The sequence below is a fragment of the Alligator mississippiensis genome, chromosome 10 (genome assembly GCF_030867095.1).
Source record: "Alligator mississippiensis isolate rAllMis1 chromosome 10, rAllMis1, whole genome shotgun sequence".
Classification (NCBI taxonomy): domain Eukaryota; kingdom Metazoa; phylum Chordata; order Crocodylia; family Alligatoridae; genus Alligator; species Alligator mississippiensis.
The window spans coordinates 23,438,777-23,465,817 of record NC_081833.1 but is presented as its reverse complement, the minus strand read 5'-3'; the positions used below and the strand labels follow the sequence as shown (position 1 = coordinate 23,465,817).

Genomic DNA, 27,041 nt, shown 5'->3' with positions numbered 1-27,041 from the left:
AGATCTGTAGCACTTCTTTTTCTTTCCAAAGATAGGTATGTTAACCCTAGTGTTCTGGGCAAATTCCAGCTGATAAAAAAATACTCTACTTCCCTATAAGCTCGTCTGCACATACAAACTATACTAATTTATCCGTGCTAGTACAGTTAAGGTAGTGTTAGAATGATATTATAACCATGATGATCCAGGAATTATGTGAGAAGCAAGGATTTCTTTAGGCAATATAAAGCGATTTTAGGCAATTTCTTTAGTCCAATAAAAGATGGGACTAACTGCCTGGTTGGGGTAGAGTTAGGCAAGCCTTCAAATGCAAGACATTCTCCTTCAAGTCTGAGGAGAAAAGCCAGCACATGACTGTTGCTGTGCTAGCTTTTCTCCTTAGACCTGAAGAAAAATGTCTTTCATTCGAAAGCAGCTAGTCTAACTCTGTTCCAGCTATGCAGCTGGTCCAATAAAAGATAATACCCAAAGAAATCCTTGCCTCTCACAAGTACAGTTAAAACAGAACACTTTCCTATGTCCACAGTTATGTATATAAAGGTGCCTTCTGCCTGTATAGCTTATTTCCATAAGGAAAAGAAAACAATTAAACCTTTGTTAGGCAACCTTTTCTGGCTGTGGGCCAGAATGACCCACCCTGGGTTAGAGGAGGGCGAGCACTAGCACTGTCACTGCAGCTGGCTTTCATCCCCACATCGGCATGAGAAGAGTGACTGCAGAAGGTGTTGCATGGTACCAAAGCCCACATTTGCAAGTCAAATCTAGCCCGTAGGCTGTAGGTTGCTGACACTTGATCTAAACTGGTATTGGTTCAGTTAAACCTCTCTGGAGCCTCTGTTTTTAAGATATCTGTAAGGGACAGTTGAATAGATGCCACTACAAGTTCACTCTGGATTTTGAACCGTCTCACTGAAGAGGCTTTGCAAGATCTGTTTTGAAAAAGGTGTTGGTGGAGGGAGAGAAGCAAGAAGAACTGCACATGGAAAAAAAGAATGAAGTAAAATAGAGCCTGAACATGCAGGTAGTAGCACAACCCAGAGAAAAGCCTAGAGAAAGGGCAAGCTTTGGAGAATGATGTGCTGGCTGAGAGAGATTGGTTTGGTGAGCAGGAAAACTGGTTGTCCAGCTCTTTCTGCATTCAGGAAAATAGGGCTGTGTATGTTCTGTGGCAGTAGACAAAACTGCATCAGAGAAAAGCCTGACTCCACTACAGCTTGCTCCTGCTTAGGCTTTACTCTGGGTTGTGCTAGTACCTTCACGTTCAGGCTCTATTTTACTTGATTCTTTTTTTCCATGTGCGGTTCTTCTTGCTTCTCTCCTTCCACCAACACCTTTTCCAAAGCAGATGGCAAGTCCCCAAGTTTTCAGCTAACCACTTGAGTCAAAAGGATAAGAGCATCTTTATCCAGATGTGGCAGCCACAGTATTTGGGCACTCCTTCCACTTCAGTAGAAAGTAACACTCTTAAATGAAATTATTAAATCAGTGCAGAAAATTATAGATCATTTTTATACTTTTGGCCTTTTCCTATCACTTCCTTAAGCTGCTATCTAATGTCTTTTAACAGCACACAGGAAGCTGTCATGTCCCACGTCAGAGGTGTCTTAAGTTTCATGGTGATCATGGTACATTTAGTTTCCATATCAGTTAAGTTTCATGAAGAAGTTGTTTGTCAGCCTTTAGGAATAAAAGTGCTATAGCATTGCAAGATGTTAACATTAATATCACTGAAAGTCTTGGGCAGAGCACTTAAAGGGAACATCTAAACGAGAAATAGTTTTGCTTACAAATGACATGGGTGGCAGGGGAGTTGAGCAGTTTGTCCCTGCGCAGCAGGGCTATTCGAGATGGTTATTAATTTATCCCTGGCAATTGTCCAGGTTCTTTTTTTTTTCTTCTATTATTATTATTATTTTATTTTGGGAGATTAATGTGGTGGGTCAGAGCATAATCCAGCTTGCAAAAAAAAAGTGATGTGAATAGTCTTCCCAAGATAAATTGCAGCGCTGGAAAAGGTTCACAGCCTTTGCTTGCTCGTCTGAGAGCTATCCCAAGTACTCATTAATCCTTGTCGGGGGAGATGAAAGAGACTGAGTCTTTATTTGCAGCTACAGTGGGAGGCTGGTAAGATCACATCTGTCAAGAGCCTATAATGGCTCAGAGCACAGATGCTTCGTTTTTAATACCTTTTTCTTGATAGTGATATTTCTCTGATATATTTTTTAAGTCCCTTTTTGTCTTAGATGGTGGGTGATGGCCATTCTGTCCTTAGACATCTGAGGCTGCTGCTGCCTGCCACTTTGTTCTGGTTTTATGTTGTTACCCCACTGAGCTCCCTGCCTATCAAGCCAGCTTGGCCTGTGATCTGTTCAAATTTAACAAAATTAGGCAGGATCATACTTAGACGAGCAGCTTCCAAGAAAAGCCTAGGATGTTCTAGGAAGTGCTACTGGTGATTGCGTAGATACAGCTCTTCACTACACTGAAGTCACAGCTTAGCTTTATTGAGGCAGTGTGATTTCATAGTTTCATAGTTGGTAGGGTCGGAAGGGACCTAAGCAGATCATCAAGTCTGACCCCTTGCCATGAGCAGGAAAGGATGCTGGGGTCAAATGACCCCGGGTAGCTGGTTGTCTAGCCTCCTTTTGAAGAGCCCCTGGGTAGGAGCGAGCACCACTTCCCTTGGAAGTTGGTTCCAGCTCCTAGCTGCCCTGAGAGTGAAGTAGTGCCTCCTGATGTCTAGCCTGAATCTACTTGCAGTCAACTTATGGCCATTGTTCCTTGTAACTCCCGGTAGTGCTCAGGGGAACAGGGACTCTCTCTCCCATTGCCTGCTGGAGGTCTCCCATTGTGATGCTGGAGGTCTCCATATTTTTTCAAATGAGATTGTAAATACCCTGATCAGAATTTGTCAAGACAATGTACTTAAAGTGCTAGTTGTTTTTTGATAACCTTAAATAGACCAAAGTTTGTGTTTCAGATGCTTGCTCTTCTTGTATTTATCAGCCAGATTGACTTTTATTAGTAAATGTTTAGGATTGTGAATCCAAAAAAGCTGACAGAGCCGGTAGGGAAATACATAGCACCCGAGAGAGGGACTAGCAATAGAAGGATGGGGGTGAGGAGGGGAACGCAACTAGGTTACAGGAGATACAATGTTAGCCAACTAAGCCTGGGGGAGAAGGGGGAAGGTGGGGAGGGGGTTCGCCACACTGAGAGAAAAAGGAGATAGATACACACAAACCCGTTACAATGGTCCGCAATGGTGGAAGAAGTGGTTCGAAGAAAAAGTGTCTCAGTCCATATAGAGTCTCATCGCGGGGGTCCTCTTTGGGTGGAGCAGGGTTGTCCGTAGTTGAAGAATCCTCTCGAAGTGAAGGTCCATCTGGTGCAGAGGGGGTACTACACTTGATCTGAGCCTTCAAGAGACTGAGCAAGAGACCTGCTTGCTTCCTTCCCAAAATCCTTGCCTGGTGTTGGTTATTGAAATAAGTTGTGTTTACCATTCCTTCCATGGCTACAGCATAGTGGTGGGGGGTGCAATGCTTATTAATGGGTGGAGAGTGTAACAAGATGCTTTGAATGTTTCAAGACGCAAATTACTGGAGAATTGTAAACTATATTATCCACGGAGAGCTGGATGCTCTTTTTAGCTGCTCTGAGGTATGCTATAGGGAACTGCTATTGGAGGGTATTTGTTTCTGTTCAAAGCAGAGGCTTCCAGTCACTTAGTCTAGGACTAATAGTGAAAAGCCTCATGCCTTAGGCATTAGAGATAATGGATCTTTTGGTGCTCAAAGCACTGGTGATAGCAAAGGGTGACTGGCAGGTAGCTTATGAACATAGTAAAATGTGCTAGACTTTGACTTCTAATGATGCACGGTGCCATCCAAATCCTGTTGCTTTGCAGATGTGTGATACAAATGGATCTCATCCTACAGATACTTCGAAGTCCTTTGGTGTTTTGAAAAACTATATTCTGCCTTGTGCATGTAACCAGGTGGAATAGGAATTAATTGTGCCAGTGCTGTTTACATGACTACAACATGTAATGCTTCTCTGCCTAATATTACCATATACTTTGTGTTTCAAATATTAATGAAAGGCATAACAAAAAAAAAAGAAAAGAAAAAGATTATATAGTTCAACAACCACTGTGAAGCAGGGCAGGGGGGAATATATGCATATTCTTCGTGAGTTGTCTGGTCTGCCTTCCTTATATTCCTCCGCTGCTGCCTGTAGTGAGGTTTCCTAATTTGGGAATAATACACAGCTTGTATCTTTCTGAGTTTGACTTTGGATTAGTCACCATCATAATTATTCTCACTGAGCTCAGAGGCTTTTCCAAAGCTACTCTGACCCTTTCTGGTACTCCTCAACCTTTTCCAAACTGTTCTGAATATAAGCTGGCATTTTCCAATGCCTCCAATGCCCTCTTCTTTTTGGGCACCAAAAAAATCCTTGGCTGAGGAAAAGGAAGGAAACTGGCATCTTGTCTTTGACTTTCAGAGATGCTAAGCATCTACCATAGGGACTATTTGCAAGGCATAAAGTTAAGCACATTCATAACTCTTCAAAGTATTGGAGCTAAAATTGCAACGGTCCACACTAAGTAACATAAAATGTTGTGAGATTTGGATCAAGTTCTCAAGCAGAAATCATAAACGTAGGCACAGTTTTACTCAAGTATTGACCCAGTAGGTGTGTGTATTTGTTTGTTTTTCCAACTCTTGAAATGGAGCTTCCAGTTCCCCCAATTCTTCTGAAGAAGATGGGCAGCATGATGCAGGACTGTTGAAACCCTTTTGTGGCACTGCTGTAGCAAGAAAACAAGAAGAACAATCTCTCCCTCAGTTCTTTAAAACACATGAGTGCTCAGGACGCAGGGATGGAAGTTTTCTCTGGTAGCAGCCTGGTGCTCTATTCATTACCCCATGAGTTCTCATATCTTTCGTTTCTTTGTTCCCCCTCAATTCCATTCCCCAGGGATATCAGCAGAGATTGCTGACAGCCACATGAAGAGGGATGGGGCAGAGGGGAGGAAGCGCAAAGACACCCGGGATTTCCTAAACTGCAATCTCTTCAGCAAGTGTATCTTTTTTATTTATCTGCCTACTTTTAATTCCACACCCCCCAAGCTGTCATTCCTTAGCAGAGAAAATGAAAAGCTGCCATTTATATGTGTACAACAATGGAGGCTTTTGCAGGCCACATGGCTCCTGCAGTTTAATTTACTCTAATTCATTTTATATTGAACCAAATGGTATTATTTACTGATTTTTTTTTTAATGGAGAGCATTCAGAATGTGGGGTGGGAGCCAAGTTCCCCCCTCACAAGGAAATTAGGAGCCCAGCTGCTATTTAAACTTGTCCTGTTCCCTACTGGGACCCTGATGCTCATTCTGGGCTCTTTCTAGGTCAAAAAATATGTTTCTAGCACTAGTTTGTTGTATGTTCTGTCATAAAAGGTCTGACCCTGCTCCCATTGACTTCAAAGGCACATGCCTGGAGCTGCCATCCTTTCCCTGCTTTGTTCAGTCTCCCTTTTCTCCACTTACTCACTTCTCCTTTTCCTCGTAGAATATCCACAGCTTTGTTTCGTGATCTCTCTAAGACTTTAGAACTGGTCAAAACACCATTTGGGATGGCCCGAGAGTCCAAGGCACTTGATCTTGAAGACTTTTGGCTAGTAGTTTGTCTGGTGACCATGTGCCTCGAGGGTACTCACACATTACAGTGAGGACAGAGTGCACCAGTGACACCTCAGTTCCTCTCAATCACTGACTCGAGATAGAACCACTTGCTATTGGTGTTTGGATTACCAGAAAACCCCTTGTCCTGTCTGTCAGAGGTGTTTGTTTTTCCTTAGTAAATCAGTATTAATCTAGTTTTTAGTAAGCCTCAGCTTGGTTGCCCATTGACGACCTCTTAGATTTTCTTGTAAAATCCTCTGATCCAGGTTAGCCTCCTCCATGTCTACTGGATTCAAATATTGCCTCTCTTTTCAAGGGGCTACACTGGATAATAATGATTACTCAGAATGTCTCTGCTGTTTCAGAGAATCCTAAATCTTAGGAAATGCTTCATCTGCAAGTCCAGCTTGGTTTAGCAAAGAAGTCTTCAGTGAGCTTAAACACAAAAAGGAAGCTTACAAGAAGTAGAAGTTTGGACAAACAACTTGGGAGGAGTAGAAAAATATTGCTCAGGCATGCAGGGATGAAGTCAGGAAGGCCAAAATGCAGTTGGAAGTTGCAGCTAGCAAGGAACATGAAATATAACAATAAGGGTTTCTACAAGTATGTTAGCAACAAGAGGAAGGTCAGGGAAAATGTGAATCCCTTACCAAATGGGAGAGGCAACCTAGTGACAGATGATGAGGAAAAGGTTGAAGTATTCAATGCCGTTGTTTTTACCTTGGTCTTCACAGGCAAAGTCAGCTCCCAGACTACTGCATCTGGCAGCACAGTTTGGGGAGGAGGTGAGCAGCCCACAGTGGTGAAAGAACAGGTTAGGGCCTGTCTAGAATAGCTGGACACATACAAGTCCATGGGGCCAGTTGGCTGATATGATTGCAAAGCTGCTGTCCATTATCTTTGAAAATTTGTGGTGATTGGGGGAGGTTCCAGATGATTGGAAAAGGGCAAAATAGTGCCCATCTTTAAGAAAGGGAAGAAGGAAGATCCAGAGAACTACAGACCAGTCAGCCTCACCTTAGTCCCTAGATTCATTAATGATCTGGAATGGATTGCACCTCCAGCAAGTTCATGGTTTACACCGAGCTGGGGGGTGTAGTAGATACATTGGAGGGTAGGGTTAGAATTCAGAGTGACCTAGACCATTTGGAGGATTGGGCCACAAGAAATCTCATGAGGTTCAACAAGGACAGGTACAGAGTCCTGCACTTAGGACAGATGAATCCTATGCACTGCTACAGCCTGGAGACTGACTAGCTAAGCAGCAGTTCTGCAGAATAGGACCTGGGGGTTACAGTGGACAATGAGGATATGAGTCAGCAGCGTGCCCGTGTTGCCAAGAAGTAGGAACACTGCCAGCAGATCAAGGGAAGTAATTGTTCCCTCTTATTCTGCACTGGTGAGGCCACATCTGGAGTACTGTGTCCAGTTTTGGGCCTCCCACTATAGAAAGGATATGGACAAGTTGGAAAGAGTCTAGTGGAGGGCAACAAAAATGGTGGGGGGGCTGGGACACAAGACTTATGAAGAGAGGCTGAGGGAACTGGGCTTATTCAGAAGAGATGACTGAAGGGGAATTTGATAGCAAACTTTAACTACCTGAAAGGTGGTTCCAAAGCAGATGGAGCTGGACTGTTCTCAATGGTGGCAGATGACAGAACAAGGAGCAATGGTCTCAGCTTACAGCAAGGGAGGATTAGGTTGGATATTAGGAAAAACTCTTTCAATAGGTGAAGCACTGGAACAAGTTACTTAGGGAGGTGGTAGAATCTCCATCCTTGGAGGTTTATAAGTCCTGGCTTGACAAAGCTTTGGCTGGGATGATCTAGTTGAGGATGGTCCTGCTTTGAGCAGGGGGTTGGACTAGATGATCTCCTGAGGTCCCTTTCAACCCTAATTTTCTGTGATTCTATGATAAGTCCTTCACCTCTTGTATCTTCAGTGCTAAGGAGATGAAGCTACAGATTTATCTCCCAAGAAAATCACTGGGCCCAGCATTATTCCCATAACATTATAGACGGGAATTAGAGTGGGAGTGTGTTCCTCATCCCACCTGCATCTGCACAAGCCAAAATTGACTAGAAATCTTCACCAGTTAAGAGGAAGGATGGTGGGAGTTCTAGGAACACATCCTCTAGGACAGGGGTGCTCAACCTTCATGCCCTGTGGGCCTGATGAAGGGTGTGGGTCTGGTCTGTGGGTCAGATCAGGCCCCTGCACCTCTTCTGCCAGTCCTGTATGCTGGCCCCACAGCTTGGATGACAGGACATCAGGGACCAAACCTGGCCTGTGAGCTGGAAGTTGAACACCCCTGCACTAGGAGATCCCAATCCTATGTAGCTCTAAGCAGTTCCTGATCAAACTCATGTTCTCTGTAATCGAATACCCAGTACAAAAACATCATACTTCGGAGCTGACGTGTATGGCACTGCTGAAAGCCACTTTATCATCCAAGGGCTTGGCTTTATTGCCACCTCCTATGGCACCAGTCTCTGTGAAAGTTTCCTTAGCACTATCTAGGGCAGCAGCCTTCAAATTAGCCTGGACCCAAGAGAAGATAATCATTGTGCCTTACTCAACTACTGCATACCAGCCCACACTACCAGGACACCTATTCATTCTTTACTATCAGAATCAGAGGTAGTGCTGGAGCCCCTGGTTCCCACAGTACCATATTTGTTAATTATCCTTCTCTTAACACTAGAAGAAGTTTACACCACTTTTGGACCTTGTATGCTCCTTCTTGTCCACTTTTTCAATAGTGGCTTTTTTCACTTTTTCAATTAACAATAGCCAGGTTTCATTGCAGTTGCACAGATACTCTTCCAGAGTGTCCTCCCATTGTCCTCAAGTTACCTCAAGGAGTCTAGAAGATCAAATCCAGATTGATATAGGAATACCTGTTGCCCATCACAGACTGCAGTTGTCTATAAATTGGCCTGCCTTATCACTGAATTTATGGCTATGTTGGGACAGGCTGAAGAGACCTTTGTGGGATCAACCATCCTGACAGGTCCCATCACCCAAGCACATCTTTGGCTGTGGGGCTTTACCACCCTATAAGGCTTGCCTGTCCAATCTGTTCCTGGAACATGAGATATGTCTGAGGTCATACTTTAGCCTCTAGATGTTGGAGGAAAACTTAACTTGATTTCCTTGTTCCTCTCTTGATGAAGCAGTTGTTCCCCAGGTATCCTACAAGTGGTTAACTTCAGGGGGTTACAAGACCACTTGCAAAGGGACAGTGGCTCCACTGATCCCCATGAAAGAAGTCAAATAATTGATCCATGACATAGTAATGTTCTCCAGGAAGAAAATTACATACTTATAAATGAGGTGTTCCCTCACTTTATGCAAGATGGTAAAGAAAAATACCACCTGAAGGAGCAGATTGCTCCTATACCTATCTAGTTTTACCATCCAGAGGGTTGCTTGTATGCCTGTACTCTGATTCTTCTGATTCTCATATTGCTCCTCAAGACCAGACAAGGCTCAGCTGAGCCAATCTTGAAAACCCCAGTGTGGTCAAGATAGCTTTGGTGTGTGGATGTTCTACATTCCTCATGTGCCCAACCCAAAACTCTACTTCTGCTAACAGATCTGTTGTCACAAAACAGAGAGATGACCCACCACTCAGATCCATAGCCTCTCTGCCTCAGAGCCTGAATGCTGTATAGTTTTTGAGCACAAAATAATCCTGCTTTTCACTGATCCATGATGATGAACAGTAGGAAAATATCTGAACAGAAAGACAGACAGACTTGGTTAAATGGACACGATTCTTTTCCTAAGGCAGGAGAAAATTCCTGAGACCATTAGAGACATTGGGACCACCATTGAGAGATTGAGTGTGCAGTAACGCTGAAGAAGATTGGCTTGACTTTAAGATTGGTTTAGAGCAAACCTGGCAACAATCCTGGTACATCATCCACCATTGGCAAATGATCAAATATTTCATCTCACCTTTCAAAAATGTTCATTAAAGTGTTCCCACCTGCAGTCATGGGACCTCAGTGTAGTCATTTAGCTTTTATGATTTCTTATTTTAACCAAGAGTAATGCAATTCCTTATGTGCATTACCCAATGAAGATGGCATTTCTGATAGCCATCACCTTAAGGAGGAAGTTAGGAATGATCCAGGCTCTGATGATAAATCCTTCATATGCGGCTTCCTGATCAACTAAGGTGCCCTTTAAAGAATTCCTGCTGAAGGTGGTCATAGAGTTCCACCTGAACCAGCAGATTCAGGTTCCCACCTTATTCCTGGAATTGTTTTCATCTGGGATAGAGCCATCTCTCTACATCTTGGACATGTTCTGACATTTCACATACAGAGGACATAATGATTTAAGTTATACCCAGGCTTTTCTGTAGCTGTAGTACCAAAAATGAAATGCAAAACAACCTCCATCGAGGTGATGTAAGGAAATGCTATGAGACAGCAAAAGTATGCCTGCCTACCACTATTACAGCATGCCCCATCAGAGCTCAAGTAACAGCAGTAGCTTTTCTGTGAAACAGATGTGTGTCAGACAGCTGTAATCTGGCTACATGGAGCTCTAGTTTCATGTTCACAGGTCATTATGCAGTTGCTGTGACTTCTGGATCAGACACCACATTTGACTGGCAACTCCAGTTTCATAGTTTCATAGTTTGTAGGGTCGGAAGGGACCTGAGCAGATCATCAAGTCCGACCCCCTGCCATGGGCAGGAAAGAATGCTGGGGTCAAACGACCCCGGCAAGGTGATTATCTAGCCTCTTTTTGAAGACCCTCAGGGTAGGAGTGAGCACCACTTCTCTTGGAAGTTGGTTCCAGATCCTAGCTGCCCTGATTGTGAAGTAGTGCCTCCTGATGTCTAGCCTGAACCTACTCTCAATCAAGTTGTGGCCATTAGTCCTAGTTACTCCTGGTAGTGCTTGGGGGAACACGGACTCTCCCATTCCCCGCTGGTCCCCCCCGGTAAGTTTCTAGATGGCCACCAGATCCCCTCTCAGCCTTCTCTTGTGGAGGCTGAACAGGTTCAGGTCCCTTAGCCTGTCCTTATAGGGCCTACCCTGCTGCCCCTGACCATGCCAGTGGCCCTCCTCTGGACCCTCTCAATGCTGTGCACATCCCTCCTGGAGTGCAGTGCCCAGAACTAGACACAGTGCTCCAACTGTGGCCTGACCAGTGTTGAACCAGAGTTTGGGGTTACACCATCCTTCCCTGTTTCAGGGGTGTAGGCTGTAGCCGTATTGGTCTAAGGACATAGGCAGACAAGGTTCTTTGGGTAAATCCAATATCATTTATTAGACCAACTCAAATAGTTGGAAAAATTCTTCTTAGCAAGCTTTCAGGCACAAACACCCTTCGTCAGGCTGAGGAAGCGTCTGCAGATCCTCCGCCTGACGAAGGGTGTTTGTGCCTGAAAGCTTGCTAAGAAGAATTTTTCCAACTATTTGAGTTGGTCTAATAAAAGATACCGGATTTACTCAAAGAATCTTGTCTACCATTCTTCCCTCATATTTTTTCCTTTCTTGGAGGACAGAGTTGTCCAAACACAGAACTGGGAGTCAGGGAAATCTCTGTTTCCTGCTTGTGTGGTCAAACTCACTATGCCACCTTTGGAGAATCACTGATGCCATGTGGGCATTGATCTTGGATACCTTATGTATTAGGCTTCCCAACGTGAGATATCTGGGGTCTAACTTTAAAAAGTGCTGAGCTCATTTAACTCCCGTTGTCTAGGCAGAGGGCCAGCAAGGGGCTCATGTTGACTGAAATTAATAATTCAATCTCTCGTAATCATTTATTGTTAGTCTGCACAAAGCTTTCACCAACTTTTACATATTAGCCATACTTACTGTTCTATCTGCCCAATCCACATCTTTCCCTGCTCTGGCAAAATGGCCAGAAATCTTCTCCTTAGAGCTTGGCTCCCTGCTGTCTTGTGATCTGAATGCTAGCAGGTTTCTTCAGCATCCTCATCTTTCATGATACATCTTAATACTGCTGGCAACTGAGAAAGTGAGACTTGGAACTTCTCTTGGGTGCTAATCATAACTTACAGTTGTCTCATTGCTATTTCCATCACTTTTCTTGCATTCCAATTTAATTCTGTTCTGCCAAACCCATTCTGTCTTTGTCTCTCTCTCTTTGCTCCTTGCACACATGAAAAAGACCATAAGGTTGCTACACTGAGCTCTCAGAAGTTAGGGAATGCCAAAATCCTGGTTGCCTGCTTAAATTCTGGTTGCTTACCTCTTGAGGCTGAGGGGCTGCCTGTAAGCCGGGACCAGTTCAGACCCCTTGCATATGTGCATTGGGCAGTTTTGTGCTAGATCTTTCTGTGCCTCAGTTGCCCATATATAAAATAGGATAACAGCAGCCCTTCACTCCACAAGGGAGATGCGAATATAAATTTTGTGAGGATCTCATACTGTAATGACACTGCCATATAAAAACCCATGAGGAAATTAATCATTCTTCATTCAGACCAGGTTTTGAATGGTCTGCAGTAAATATAATTCACGTATTGAACAGTAAGCATAAATCTACATCTTGAATAGTTGCTTGTTTAATGAACTCCTTCCATTCTGTGCACCGTGTGAAGCCAGTGGTTTTGGGGAAAAAATAGTATGCGATTGTGTCATTAAAGACTGTACCAGAATGCATACACACAAGGCAGGGCAAATTAAGATTGCACAGACCACCTTAATTCCAGTATTTTGTAACTTCTGACTTAACATTAAGGTCTTGTAATGTTGATTTTGGTGAATAACTTCTAGAGATTTTTTTTAAAGCAATATGAAATACCAGAAGCTTTGCCAGGGATCAGCATTCAAAGAGTTTCTCAGTAGGGTTTGATCCCATTTGTAGCCCTCTGCCATTTGCACTCATGAGCTAACTGATAGTTATCAGCAATAATATTTTTTTGTGGGAGCAAAAGTATTTATACTCCATAGTCCCTGTTTGAACCATACTTCACATAATCCAGTCTGTGGATAATTGTTTGTTCTGTAATTTCCTGTGCAAATTGATTTTTAAAAATTTGCTGTCTGAGAACAGCCACCTTCGGGTCAGCAATGGAATGTGGGGCATGGGGAGGCAGGTTAAAACGTTCTGCCCCAGGCTTGTGTGTCTTTCTGCAGCTAATGCCAGAGTAGTGTTCACTCATTCTGTCACACAGGGATTGCCCAATCTGTCCAATGTAGACAACAGGGGGCACTGTAAGCAGGTAATACTGCATGTGACACTGGTGGAGTTCAAAGGCAGTGAAACTTGGATGTTATAATCCATGTTACTTGATCCAGTGATGAGGTGGGCACAGAAGGCATTTGGGTCTGTTGCAAGGCCTGATGCCTTGAGACTGAAAGTTAGGTAGCTTGTTGCTAGAAGATGCCTCTTGAGGTTGAGGGGCTACCTGTAAGCCAGGACCAGGTTGTCTCCTGTGGCTACTTTGAGATGGTCGTCCTTTTCCTGGAGAGGTTGGAGGATCCTTGTCCAACCAGTCCCAATCTCCATAGCTTATCTTCATCCAGTCTTCTAGTTCCCAGTCCAGGTTTCTCTTCACTCCACCCAGGCTCCTACACTCTAGACAGACATTTGCCTCCACCTACCTGGAAAACAGCGGCAGAGATTTTGAGAGCATGGGAGAGGCAGACATCTTGTCCCACTGCTGAGAGCTGCAGCATCAGGTGAAGTCCTTAGCTCCTGCAGTGCTGGGCTGAAGCATGCTTGCTTGTTGTGTGAGGATCATGTGTGTACAGCAGAAATATATATATTTCCCTTAATATTGTTATCAGAAGCAGGTGAATCATTTTACCTGAAGCTTAAAAAAATCCACTGATAGCAGACACCTGGTATGAAAACTTTCAACCCGAGTAGTTAAAATTTTCCCAAGTTTTTTTAAGTAACTGAAAGTAGAGCTGTATGATGGAAAGCATCAAACAACTTTAATAACAGACAGTGTTGATTATAAGTTATAGACATTAGAAATTTGCCACTAAGGTCATAGGAGAATATATGCTTGCAAAGAGAAAATTCTCCCTGCTTTAAGGCTTATTCCTTTGCAAGTGTGCTTTATCTTTTTGAGACACTTCTGAGTTTTAAAGGGACAGCCTTGTAGATTGCTCTCCTAGAGGCCTGAGGGTTGTGATATGTAATGGGTGCAGGCTCTGTATTGCCAGCCTCTACAATAGAACACTTTTAGCTTTGTTGTGGTGATGTTAAATAGCGTGACTGTTTCCTTCTATTTTATTAGTTCATATTTAGCTCTCTTTGTAGTTGCATTCTGCATGGTTGTGATCACCTCCTACAACTTCATGATTGTATTTGATGGCTGCCTTCTCTTGAATGGAGAGGTAGTTAACTGTGTTTGTCTGAAGTCAAGCAGAAGGCAGAGTAGGTTTCCACCTTATAGACTAACTAAATCATAGATGCATAAGCTTTTGTAAGCCATGGCTTACTTCATCAAATATTATGAAGGAACTGTAGAAAGCAGAGCTTTTAAATAGAAAGCCATGATTAGATTAGAATACAAAGGATAAGGAAGCAGGAGCAAAAAGGAGGGGCACTGCTGGGACAGGCAAAGTAGATGTGTTGTTGTCCTTTGGGGGTGAAGACAACCGCATCCAGCGGGGGTGGAGGGAAGAAATGGGAAAGAAACAGGGAGGGAGAAAAGGAGAAAAAAAGAGAAAAAGGAGGGGGTAGAGGCTAGGTTGTGTGGGTGTGTAGGTGATTTATAAGCCCAATCTTTGCCTTGAACAATCTGCTGCAACAGGGGCAGGAAAGTGATGAGGACTGGGTACAAGAGGTTTTTGTTTTCCTGGCCGTGCATTTCTTTATTGCTTCTGCTGTGCATTGCTGTTCAAAGGCCAATGTTCTGTTCTGGATTGATGACCTCCAGGATGGATGGTCACAAGCAATTTGCTCCCACAACCCTGGGCTGATGCTGAAACTCTTTAGGGACACCTTTCTTTTCTAATACCACTTCTTTGGTGCACTGTGAGAGCATACTCCATTTGACAGTTTGCCGTAGAAGATTTTCTTCAGCAGGTGTGTCGGGCATTCTTGAAAGGTGGCCAGCCCATCTTAGCTGCGCCAGTTTCAGTAGAGTGTGAATGCTGGGGAGAGCTGATCTTCCAAACACCTCAGTGTCCAGAATCGTGTCCTGCCACTTGATCTTTAGTATCTTTTGCAGGCAGCACAGGTGGAAGTGGTTTAGTTTCTTGACATGACGCTAGTAGACAGTCCAGGTTTTGCAGGCATAGAGGAGGGTTGGGAGAATTATGGCTTTGTATACCTTCAGTTTCATTAACGTTCCAACGCCTTTGCAGTCTCAGACCGACTTACAGAGTCTGTCATTGATGTGGACAGCACGGAAGAGTGTGCTGCCTAGATAGACAAACCTGTCGACCATCGACAGTTGTTGGCCTTTAACTGAGATGTGTGGTTCCTGGGGGGTTGCGCCATGCCAGGTTAAAACATCACTTTGGTCTTCTTTGAGTAAGGTAGGTAGGAGAGAGAAAAACAAAGCAGTTAACCCACTGAGGATAGAGAGGTTATAAAAGCTCATCCAGGTAGTGGGATAAGAATCCATAGTCTTGGTTTAGACCATACTTAATATATTCCATCTGTGGATGATTCCTTGTGCCCCAGTTTCCTGTTCAAGTTCACAATTTCCCGTGCCATCCATTGTCTACAGCCAAGCTGTATGTTGCAACTACATCTGCTCTGGTCCCAGGGACCGGGATGTACACCTTGATCTGGGGCAAGGATTCCTACGCTTACAATAGAATTCTAAAACTCTAGCCGTTCAAATCAAGAGAGCCAAACTCAGACCATGCTCTGACCTGTTACAGTACCAACCCCAAGACAGTGACAAAGAGAATCCCTTTGGCTGTCACCTACAGCGCCCAGCTTGAACACCTCAGACACATCATTAATCACCTTCAAGCACCCCTAGAAAATGACAACTGTCTAAGGGTAGCTAAGGGAACAAACGTGTCCTGGCTTACAGACAGCCCTCCAACTTCCAGTGGCATCTCTTCAGCAACAGACTACTAATCTCTTATTCTCACCAAGGCTCCAGACCCAGATGCCAGTTGTGCCCCCTCAGCAACAGACCACATCATCACTGGACCAAATAGCATGGCTTTTAACATCAGAGGTTTATTCACCTGCTCTTCTACCAATGTCATTTATGCCATCACCTCTGCTTACAGTGCCTGTCTCTCATCTACACTGGACAGAGCTACAAGTAAGAATAAATGAACACCTATCCAACATCAAGTCCAGAAAAAGACACAGCAGAGCACTTTAATCTCCCTGGATATTCCATCACTGACCTCAGAGTAGCTGTTCTTAAACAACAAAAGTTTACAAATGAACTTGAACAAGAAATTGCGGAAAAGAAATCATCCACAGACTGCGGATTTTGATCCCATTACCTGCATTAGCTTTTATAACCTCTCTGTCCCTCAGTGGATTAACTGCTTTCTTTTTCTCTCTCCTACCTACCTTGCTTCTCCCAGCTGGGCCCCCTCTGTTTTCCTCCTGCTTACTGACCCTTTCTTTTCTAATAACTGTTTTCTGTTTAGAAGCTCTGCTTCCTACAGTCCCTTCATAGCATCTGATGAAGCAAGACACTGCCTATGAAAACCTATGCCCTGTTTATTTAGTTAGTCTATAAGGGGCAAATCTACCCTGTTTTCTGCCTCTCTTGAATGGCCAAACTAGTACTGCAGTTCAGTTAGGATGGTGTGTGTTGATTTCAGCCTCTCAGTTCCGTGGTTTTGGGGCTGTTCATGTGTTTCTAACTGCCAAGAAGCCTTCAAGTCCTACAGTTACCAGTAAAACCTATTGCATGTACTAGCCCAGGGGTATTAACTCTGGTATTGCATTAGTGTTTCTAACCTTTGTAGGAATGGAAGTGCTCTGGTTTACAGAGCCAGAATCCTCTCACTAAATGCAGGTGCCTCTACACAACTCTACCTCTTTCTGTGCCTTCATACCCTTTTTAGAGCTCACTTGGCTGCTTTTGTGCCCTGTATCCACCTTCCCAGCACCTTGTCTTGTTCTTTACTTCTGTGAAGCTCAAAAATGCTGAAGGAGCTTAACTTTAGACCTGGCCAGCACCCAGCTTTATAGAACTGATTACAAACTCTTGATCATCCAAAGGTTTCAGATGTCCCTTCTCATGCTAATGAGCATAGATTTGTACCAGCACAATCTGTTAGGGATGCAGGTTTGGATGAAAGAGCCTGATGGGAGAAAGGAATAAAGAGGTGAGTGGTTAAGGTGCTTGCTTTAAGTGTTTGCAGTGCATTTGGCTTGCTGTTTGCTTTCATCAGGGTTTGGTAAGAGGGAGGGTGGAAAGCTGCCTGTGTGAAAGGAAGGAAGTGACAAGAGTAGTCATTAGCAAACTGCGACCCTCTGTCACAGGGGCTTATGAAATAAACGATGATTGTATTGAAGCATGAGTCTGGTTAGAGAACTCTTCATGCTAATTTAATAAATTGCTTGCATTTAGGCTTCCAGATTGTTGCTGTTACATTTTTGCTATGTGATGCCTCATGGGATTAAAGGGAGGAGGGGCTGGGGGAGGGGAAAAAAAACCCAAGTCCTTTAGCAACTGCTGGTGTGACCTCACTCACTGTCTCAAGGGGGGTATGAGATCATGAGAATGCCAGAGCTCTCTGAAGGATTCGATTTGTTCAGTGCAGCAGGACAGCCTGCTGAGTGATCTCATCTCTGAGACCCAGAGGGAGGGTGCGCTGGCTGCTGCTTTCCTCCCGGACTGGAGAGGACTCATTTCCTCCTCCACGCCTCATCGATGGCTATTTAATGACCGTGACCTGCAATGACATCATCAGTGACAGAGTTTCAGTGGTAACACACAGCAGAATTCTAGGGGAATTTTTCCCTCCCCTTCCTGCCCTTATCAATTAAAAAATCTTGACATCTGAAAATATAAATCTTTTATGCCAAGCAACACGACTGTAACTGTACTGTTGGTTTATGTTTCTGACCTCCATCGAACCCCATTACCCTGACATCAGTTTTTTCTTTTAGACAAGCAAAAAAACCATAAAGAGATTTCTGTCAAATTTGAAAATTAGATCCTGTACCTAAGGCCAGCTTCTCAGTACTGGCTCTGGCTGCTTTGGAGTAATAGACAATGGGTATGTCTGCACATTCATTAATGCGCCTTAGTTACTGCGTGTTTAGTTTAGTATTTGCCTAATGAAGTACTAACTAAATGGTGCATGGTTATTTTGTGGCGCTTACTGTGCATTAGCCTAATAACACTTCACAGTAGCATATTAGCAGGGTTCTTGCCCTGCATGCTGCTGCACAGTGTTATTAGGTTAATGCGCAATAAGCGTCCCATGTAGATGCACCCAGTGTGTAAGAAAATATGTTTCCACTGTAACCTCCCAAAATCACTATAAACCAAGAGGTAAATGATGGAACCTTGATGGTGTCCCTCACAAGAACAAATGGTTTCAAACCTAGAGCAATCACCAGTATAGAAAGATTGTACCAGTGAAAGTTTTAAAAGGGCATGGGATACAGGTCTGTAAGTAAATGAGTATGTATTGAGCAGATATATTTATTGGACTAACCCTTTCTTTTCCATAGGACTCAAGGGAGAATTAGAAACTCTGAAACCACAGTTTGTATTTCAGAACCAGCCTTGTGTTTCAAAGTACATATTTGAGGACTAGTGCCACCCTACAAAGAGGGGACTACTAGAAAGCAAGATTGGGGCTTTGGAACTAGATTGACTATGGTTCTCCAGTAAATTGCCGGGGATCCATAGCTGTTCATATGTTTGCATTTTTGCATTTGCAGCCCAGAGGGGATGGGGAAACAGACATGTTCTGGACTCCTTTCTTATGTATTAGCCATGGTGGTTGTTTGCAGTACAGTAATGCATATAGACTGGGGCCCTCTTTGCTAGGTACTCCAGCAAATATAAAAGGAAGACTCCCTTCCTTGAAAAGTTTATAAACCAAATGTAAGACTATAGGTAACAGATGGATAAAACAAACAGAAGGAGCACAAGGTAACAATGGAATGATGCTTTTATGTATGCATCTTTCTCTTCTCTTGAGTCCTGGCTGACAATAACTTGTGTAATTTCATTTTTTGCAGGGAAAGTTTTATTTGGTTATTGAAGAAGTGAGCCAGCTGTTCCGCTCCCTTGTTCCCATCCAGTTGTGGTACAAATACATCATGGGAGATGATCCATCTGGCAGTTACTTCTTAGGGGGCATCCTGATCATACTGTATAGTCTCTGCAAGGTGAGTCCATGCATGGTGAATTAATTACACAAGGCATCCTGATTCCTGAATCTTTGTTTCTATGTTCCAAAAAGTAAATTAAAAAAAACCACAAAAAAAACCCTTTAAATCCCACCCTTGGATTGTCACATCTGTGCACATAAGACTATAATGTGTTTTTTCTACCCACTATCCCTGTGAAATAGAGAAGTGTTACGCAAATTGCCAATTGCTCAAATCACGAGCGAGACTTTATAAAGGGGGGGATAAGGCAAGGTGCTGTGTTTATTGATTACGTGAGTTAGACATAGAGGTTCAGACACACCATTCATACAAACACACACAAACCATCATAAACATCATTACACACAGGCATACACATACACAAAACAACCATTCCATCTACACATACACCAGATATAGTTACCAGCAATAGTTGCTCAATATCAGCCCAGGGTGGCCAACCCGGGCTTATTGAGTAGATGATGATGATTTGAAGATAACAGCTGGATCGGGATGAACAGATGCATCTGTGCTCCGATGAATCAGCAGTAGAGAAAGAGACTCACCCAACTTGGCATTCTCAAAGTGTTCTTTTATAGGGATTGGCATCCTTTGTTTCAGTGCTTTGGGGTTTTTCCATACTCGGCTTCTGTTTTTGCAGTTGCTTTTCTTTTGTCTTTAGCTTATCTCAGCCTTGCAGTGTTCTTGCTGCCAGTCTGGCAGGATGGGTACATTTCTTCTCCTTGTTATCTTCTTTGTGCCCTAGGCCTAAAAGAGATTCTTCAGCCATTCATTAATTAGTTTACTGACTGGTAGCTTACATTTGGCACCTTGTTGCTTACATAAACAGTTAAATCTTTTTTTCCTGTCTCTATGCCATTCTCTCATCATTTACCCTTTTACACACACTCATACATAAAGGCTATACAGAGTTCATTCACTTATGTCAAGCAGAAGGACACAAAATGGAGTTTTTAAGTTGCTTACAGGACAAGACTAACATGGTTACATTTTACTACTATTACACTTTATGTTAACATCAGCTACATTAGTTCAATTCATGCTACAGAAGTGCTGTTGCCCCACTTCCTAGATACAGAAGCTGTGAGATTTAAAGTATGCATCCTCCAAAGTGTTTAGGCACATAATTGTCATTGATTTCCCATTGAAATCAGTGGGGAAGTCTGAAGCTAAATGACTTGCCCAGTATCTCTCATGAGGTCTGTATGGATCAAGGGAACTGAACCTAGGTCTTCTGAGTCTCGGGACAGAGCCTGAATCTCTCTACCAGCTTTCTTCCTTTTATCCTTATGCTCATTCCCAGTTGTTTGTTTGCAGGGAGTTTGTACTAGTGCTGGTAGAGCAAAAACTATTATTCATATAGTTTTATGAAAGATGCTAGGTTAGCACCCCTGCAGACTGAAACTGGCACACCCAACCTAATCCTAATGGATACTGTCCAGTTGAGAAGCTTCCTGGGGTTTCCCTTTCTTCTTGGCAGGACTGCATTTACAAGAATAACCTTTCCCTAATCAAGGAGTCCAATATATAGACTTACCATATGTCCTGGTTTGGCTGAGATGGTCCTGGATTCCATAGGCCAGTCCCAGCTGGTTGGTCAAAAGTCCCAGGCCTAGACCATCTAAGTCATGAATCCATTTGATGGTTGTGGGATGATAGATGGTTGGTGTTCACAGACTTTGTTGTAGTGACCAGATCTTTTCTTCCTCTTATTATCATCTTTACTTTGTGTGGATTCCGCCCCAGTCAATTGTATTCATCCACTAGCTGATCTTGGCCAGACACTGAGATTGTGTTATAGAACTCTTGGCAGTGGAGATGAGAGGCATAGACACAGGTTTCCAACACATTGTTTTTGAGTCAGTAATGCATCACCATTTTCCTGAAGTCGCTTTGTATAACCGGCATTAGAAGAGGATGGAGGACAACCTAGGGTCCTGAGAAACTTGTAATAGTTTCATAACAAGAAAGAAGTTACATAGCATTGGAGTAAAGATTGCACTTAGCCCAGTATTTTTCTCATTAATCCCTCTTCCTTTTTTGAGATACACTAATGCTATATTGTGACCAATGGTACTAAATAAACCAGAGGACACTAATAATAGACCTCCTTTCCCTTTGGTCCTCATACATTTAAAGTAAGTATCCATTGAGTGAAGTAATGCTATTTCCATTTCATGTACCAGGTTGGACCACTTCCAGCCAAGTTCCAGCACTGTAGTGGTGGACGGGTGTTATTGAAGACTAATTTTGGTGCTTTTCCATTAGTTTGCTCAGAAAAGGTTGAATTCTCAGTCTAAAGCCTTGTTTTCAGCCTCACTAGTTTCAATTAATTCAGTGCAGACTTCATTCATGGATAGTCTTAAACCAAAACAAGCTTGTCCATATAAAGAGGCTGCGTGAATTTAACAGAAACTGTGTTTAGTTAGGCCAAAACAGCTTTCCTTTGATGACAAGACCTAACTCTATCAGGTCCAGAAAGGCTCTTGCTTATAATTCAGTTCTGTTATAGTAGTGTCTAGAGGTTTATTGCCAAGGTCAGGATCCAGTTATTGTCAGGGTTTTTATTAACATAGTAAGTGAGTTTGTGATGTGAAGAAATTAAAGCCTAAATAGACATGATGAACAAAGAAAGTCACAAGGATAAACAGAGTCATGGAGACTTACTTGCCTGCAGGTCACAGTAGATTGGAAGTTGAACTAGGCATAGATTCAGTCCTACTGCAGTCTCCCATCTCATGCGTCATGCTCCTGTTTCCTTTGCTCTGCTTCTACTGGATTGTCTGAACTGTTGCATGTCTCAGGGTGGTGGGTAGTTTCCCTGTTCACTGGTGGTATTGACAGTCACTGACCGGAGGGAACCCAAGTGATCCTTTATATGTTTCCTGCACCATGGCATGGCTGTGCTTTGCATGTGGTGACCATAGGGCTTCCAGTATCTCTTGTGGTTTGTGCAAGTAGGCCAGCACTTGAAAAAGGGGAAAGGATTTTCTCTGTTTCTGGGATCTGCATATGGCTTATTTTGCCTGTAGACAGCAGCCCAGATTCAGGTGGTTCTTCTTGATGGGTTAGGTTTTTGTTTCTTCACTGTGTGAGGGCCTCACTTTTGAATTAGTGTAATGGTAATCTAGGCTGATGAAGCAATTTGTTGTCCTGAAACATTCTCCTGTTTATAACTTAGTAGCCGCAATTAAAAGGAGACAAACAATGTATTGGCCTCCTCTATGACTTAGAAGTGTGAGTGAAGGAAGGGCATGACACCTTAAGACTTTGCCTCCTGTCACTAGAGTTTTGTGTCTTATCATTGTTTGTAAATTGTTATCTTGCATTAATTAGACAGCCAGGTCTGCACTGTGTACTGCGAAAGCATAGCTCATGACCAACAGCTAAGATCAAGAACAGTATGGAAATGTCCAGCTCTTCTGGTTACAGTAAATGCTGACAACCTTTTAACCAGGAAGTATGTTTTAAACTAGAAACCCTTTAGTCATGGCCTCTGATCCAGGTCCCATGTTAAAAAGGTAATGAGTTTGCAGAATGTGACCTGATTCTCCTCTCATTCTCTGACAAAGAAACTTTGGGAGGAACCCAACTGAAGTCAATGGGATTAAAACAGTGTAAACTGGAGTATAATTCAAGCCAGAAGCTGTAAATTCAGGCACATCAGAAGGCAGGGTAGATATGCACCCTTATAGATTAACTCAATGGGAGAGGAGAAGGAGAAAGCAAGAGAAAGTGAGCGAGAGAGACGAAGAACAAGCTTTCATGAACCCAAGTTTACTTCATCAGATGTTGTGCAGAAAACAGAGCAGGTTTCTTGTGCAGAGTGATTGTAGTCCATTTTATTTGCCTGAACATATTGCCATCCATGAGGTAGTTAGCTGTGTTAGTTTGAAATCAGTCAGAAGGCAGGGAGATATGCACCTTTATAGACTAACTAAGTAAGGTGTATGTAGAGCACAAGCTTTTGTGAACCCAAGTTCACTTCATCAGATGTTGTGAAAGCACATGCTGTAGATCACTGCAGTGTGCCTTTTGGCACATCCAGGATTTGGGGATCTGGGACAATCAGATTAGGGATTTTGGCTCCACTTTTGTTGGAGACTGTATGAGTATTCAAAGTCCTGACGGGGGTGAATGAGGGGAGGGAGAAGCAGGTATACATTTCCAGCGCAGAGCATGGAACATTAGGTGCACAGGTCCCATTTACAGTCACAGGAGTTGCAAGTCTAATTCCTTGCCTGACACACTGAAAATATACCCCTAGGAGTCCACATTAGCAAAGCCACAAACCACATTAGAAAAACCACAAAAGCCAATTTGGAGTTCAGACCTTCTGTGCTCTTGGCAGAAATCCAGGGCTTAGTTGGGAGTGAATCACCTCTCTAAGGCACAAAGGGCAGGTCCTGCACATGGGCTTTTGTGTATATTGCAGCTGGCAGTGGCCACTATGGTGCCTATGCCTGACCTAAGTGTAAACACAGGGTCTAATTCTGATGCAGATGTCCTGGATATTAATATGTGTAGGCACAGGAGGCATTGTTTGGGTCTGAGTGGGTTGGGAAAATTGATAGAGCTTAGTTTATTAGTCTGATGACAGGGATTTTTCCCACTGTAGCAGGGACCCTCCTTTGGGCCCATCCCAGTCTCCTGCTCCTTAGACTGTATCTGATGATTTTTAGCTGCCCATCGAGCTGACTAGAGAGCAGCACTGATTACTTGAGAACCAAACTGTAGGAATCCATTGCCAGAAACAGGGAGACTGCAACATAGACTTCACTGGGTGGGGGGGAAAACACACATGATTGGGGAAAAATCAGGTTCCAGCTGAGACCCAAATAAAGTACCGAGCAGGAGAGAATGAGAGAGGGGTTAAGGCAAAACAGACAGTGTGCTGAAGGATGAGGGGAGTAACAGAAGGAAAGAAAGATATTAGAAGTTGGATAGCAAATAGTAAAGAATGGGTTGTGGGGGAGACTGCTGCTACCAACCTTTGCATCAGTAACTAAAAAATCTTTAGCAGTCTGCAGCCTCCAGCCTAGTTGCTGACTAGAAGCATTACTGGAAGGATCCTTGGAGTCCTTTTATGTGCTGACTGGAAGCATTACTGATCCCTGCATTTGATTCCACATCTATTGCACAATGATCTCACTGACATTTTCTGCAGTGAGCCCACTTAATAACACTAACCAAAAGAAAAAATCCCCAAGTCTGACTGCAGTTTTTTCAGTGAGCAGACACGGCAAGCTGCCCATCGCAGCCCTTCATGTTACATGTCATGTCTTTACCATGCGCTCCAACTCTCCATATTCAGACAAGCTGGATGTTGTGTCATTTGGCCCCTCTCCCTGATAATGTAGAACTATCCCCAGCAAGTCCTTTTCTCACATCTTGTCTAGTGTTGTTTTCAGTTTGGCTTTCTCTGTCTCCCTGACCGATGGAGGAACTTCAGAGAAATTTAATGATATTGGATCTGAGTTTTCCCTTTCATAGCTCTTATCTCTCTACTTTTGCTATGCTAAATTCAGCATGTATTCCCATGAGATATTTGTAGCGAGTTAGCCATTCCCCAACACTACCCCTTTGCCACAGCTTAGCCAAGCTGTACATATTTAGTAATCTTTTCTGTAATCTTTTCTCAGAAATCAGTTCCCTTGTCCCCTTTTTTCTTGTTCATCTCTTAACTACTTTTACTTTTTGCCACAGCGTCCAAAAGTGAACGCTATATTCCAGACATATTTACATCAGAGATGGGGGAGGGAAGGAGTATGTGTGTTTTGCAGAGTGACATGGCTCTTTTATGCTACCATACTACATTTCCAACTCACGTCTTTTTCTCTTTTCTTGGTCACCACAACATTTTTTCTGATTTTACTGTTTCTCAGTCTCGTACTTCCCTATGGGTTCTACTCCCCCTTTCAGATGATCGTTCCCTTGGTGCCTTCCATGTTAGAGAACTGTGTCTCCTACAGTCCTGTAAACAGCATCTAAAACTGCTTGTCTTTGTTGCAGTCTTTTGACATCTGTGGTCGGTTGGGAGGTGTCCGCAAGGCACTGAAAGTCCTTTGCACGCCACAGGTAAGTCATCAGATGTAGTTGCCAAGTTCACGCAGGAAATGTCATTGTGAAGGAAAAGTGCTATAAGTTTGTTTGCCCGGTATACAGAGTCTTTCAAAAAAGTCACCCACTGCCTACTAGCTGTAATGAGTAGTTACTACCCTACTTCCACCCTTCTAAGTGGGGAAGCAGTTCTTAATACCTGCCCTCTCCCAACAGTGTTAGCAGAGTGTTGCATGGCTGATTTATTTTATCCCTCACCTGAAAGAGATTTACGAATCCGAATGTGATGTGATTATTGGTGGCTTTGCATACTATGCCCAATACACTTGAGTCTAATAAAGCTGTCAGCCTCAGATTGTATGTACATGTGCATCAACAAAGGAAAGACTTTGAATTACATCCATTCCTTGATATGCAGCACATTAATATACATAAGTATTGCAGTATTGTACAGTAATTGTCCCAAACATGGCAATATACAGTAGCACTATGGTATTACTTAACACCATACCTGAAGAATATTATAATAATCTTTTATAATATTAAGATCCTGTGGCTTTTCTGCCACATAGAGCGAGGACAGTACTTTGTCGCAACTTGATTCCCTCACCCTGGGACCGTAGATAGGTCATTTCATCTCTGCATTGTGTCCCTTTCCCCATCTGTACAGTGGGGATAGAGACCTTCATCATAAAGAGCAGTGAGATATGTGAGTGAAAACTGCTGTTATGATTATTGCTTTTATAGCTAACTTCTTGAAAATCCCTTTCTAAGTACCTGTTGGCAGTGCTTTGCAATGATGTTGAATTAGTCCTTCCACCTCTGCCACAGAGCTTGTTAAATGTCATTATCCCTGTTCTATAAATGAAAGCGCTGAGGCAAAGTGACTTGCCCAAGGTCATGTTGCCGACCAGTGACAAAACTGGGCATGGAACCCAGATTTCCCAAATTATGTGCTTTCCCCACAGAGAATCATTCTTTCCCTTTGCTTTGATATAAGAGCCACTTAGTTTTTTGGAGGTTCTAGTCAGAAAAGCTAGGCCTGAAAGCAATGGTATATACAAGCACAAACCAGATAATTTAAACCACAGATGTGTTTTTTTTCTTCCCTCTCCCTCCCCCTAACAGACTTACGGAGTTCGCGCTACCAGCCAGCAGTGTAGTGAGGCTGGAGATATCTGTGCCATTTGCCAAGCAGAATTCAGAGAACCCCTGATCCTTATGTGCCAAGTAAGAACACTAAATTTGCCAAACTCAATGCCCATATGAGTCCATAACCAATTAACCTCTTCAGTTTTGGAATTAAATTTCACTTTGTTGCTTCATGGGTCTTTGTTTTCTTCCCAGTGAATGTGTGTCAGCAAAACCGAACACCCAACAATTCTTGATAGCTGAGTACAGTTGAGCTCTGTGATCCCCATGTTTATATTAACTGGAGGGTAAAATTATAAATGCAGAAATAGAAAAACTTGTATGATCTGATTTTCGGCCATCCCATTGCTACTGAAAATAAGTTATTTTATTTCCTGTTTCAAAGCACTGAGATTGTGTGTACAAAGAACAGAGGTTAAGAACAGCACCCTGTGAATAAGGTAGCATAATGCTGATGACATTACTTACTCCACCATGCATTTCATCCATTTTTATAGGAGCTGGTATTAGTCTGTCATTAAGGTTGACCAGCTCTTCTTAGAAGGCAACCCATTCTCCCATTGCAGTTTGTCAGATTGAGTATGTGGGTGGTAATTCTCCATACTGAACTTCTGCCTTTGGCTGAAATTTTCCAGAAAAGAAAACTTCAGTTGAATGAATTATGCCTTTCCTAAAAAATACCCTATATTGTTTTGTATCATTAAAAAATTCTGGAGACCTTTTATTTGAAAAGCTGTAGCACCCCCATGCTTTGAAACAAGCATCATATTTAGGAGGTGGGTGACCTTTATGTTAGGAATATGAGGAGCAGCTTGAATTGAACTCTGCAGTGTCTGCCCT

At 43.1% G+C, this 27,041-nt stretch overlaps 1 protein-coding gene across 7 annotated transcripts in view; it reads left to right on the top strand.

The window, feature by feature from the left end:
• The window catches only part of RNFT2 (ring finger protein, transmembrane 2), a 50,716-nt gene that overhangs the window by 18,269 nt on the left and 5,406 nt on the right, over positions 1–27,041 (top strand). For all 7 annotated transcript variants that reach the window (XM_019493704.2, XM_006266405.4, XM_019493706.2 and 4 more), the window contains 3 exons: positions 18,837–18,986; positions 25,002–25,067; positions 26,178–26,279. In XM_019493704.2, coding sequence (XP_019349249.1) covers positions 18,837–18,986; positions 25,002–25,067; positions 26,178–26,279 — 318 coding nt within the window. The remainder of the gene's footprint in view (positions 1–18,836; positions 18,987–25,001; positions 25,068–26,177; positions 26,280–27,041) is intronic.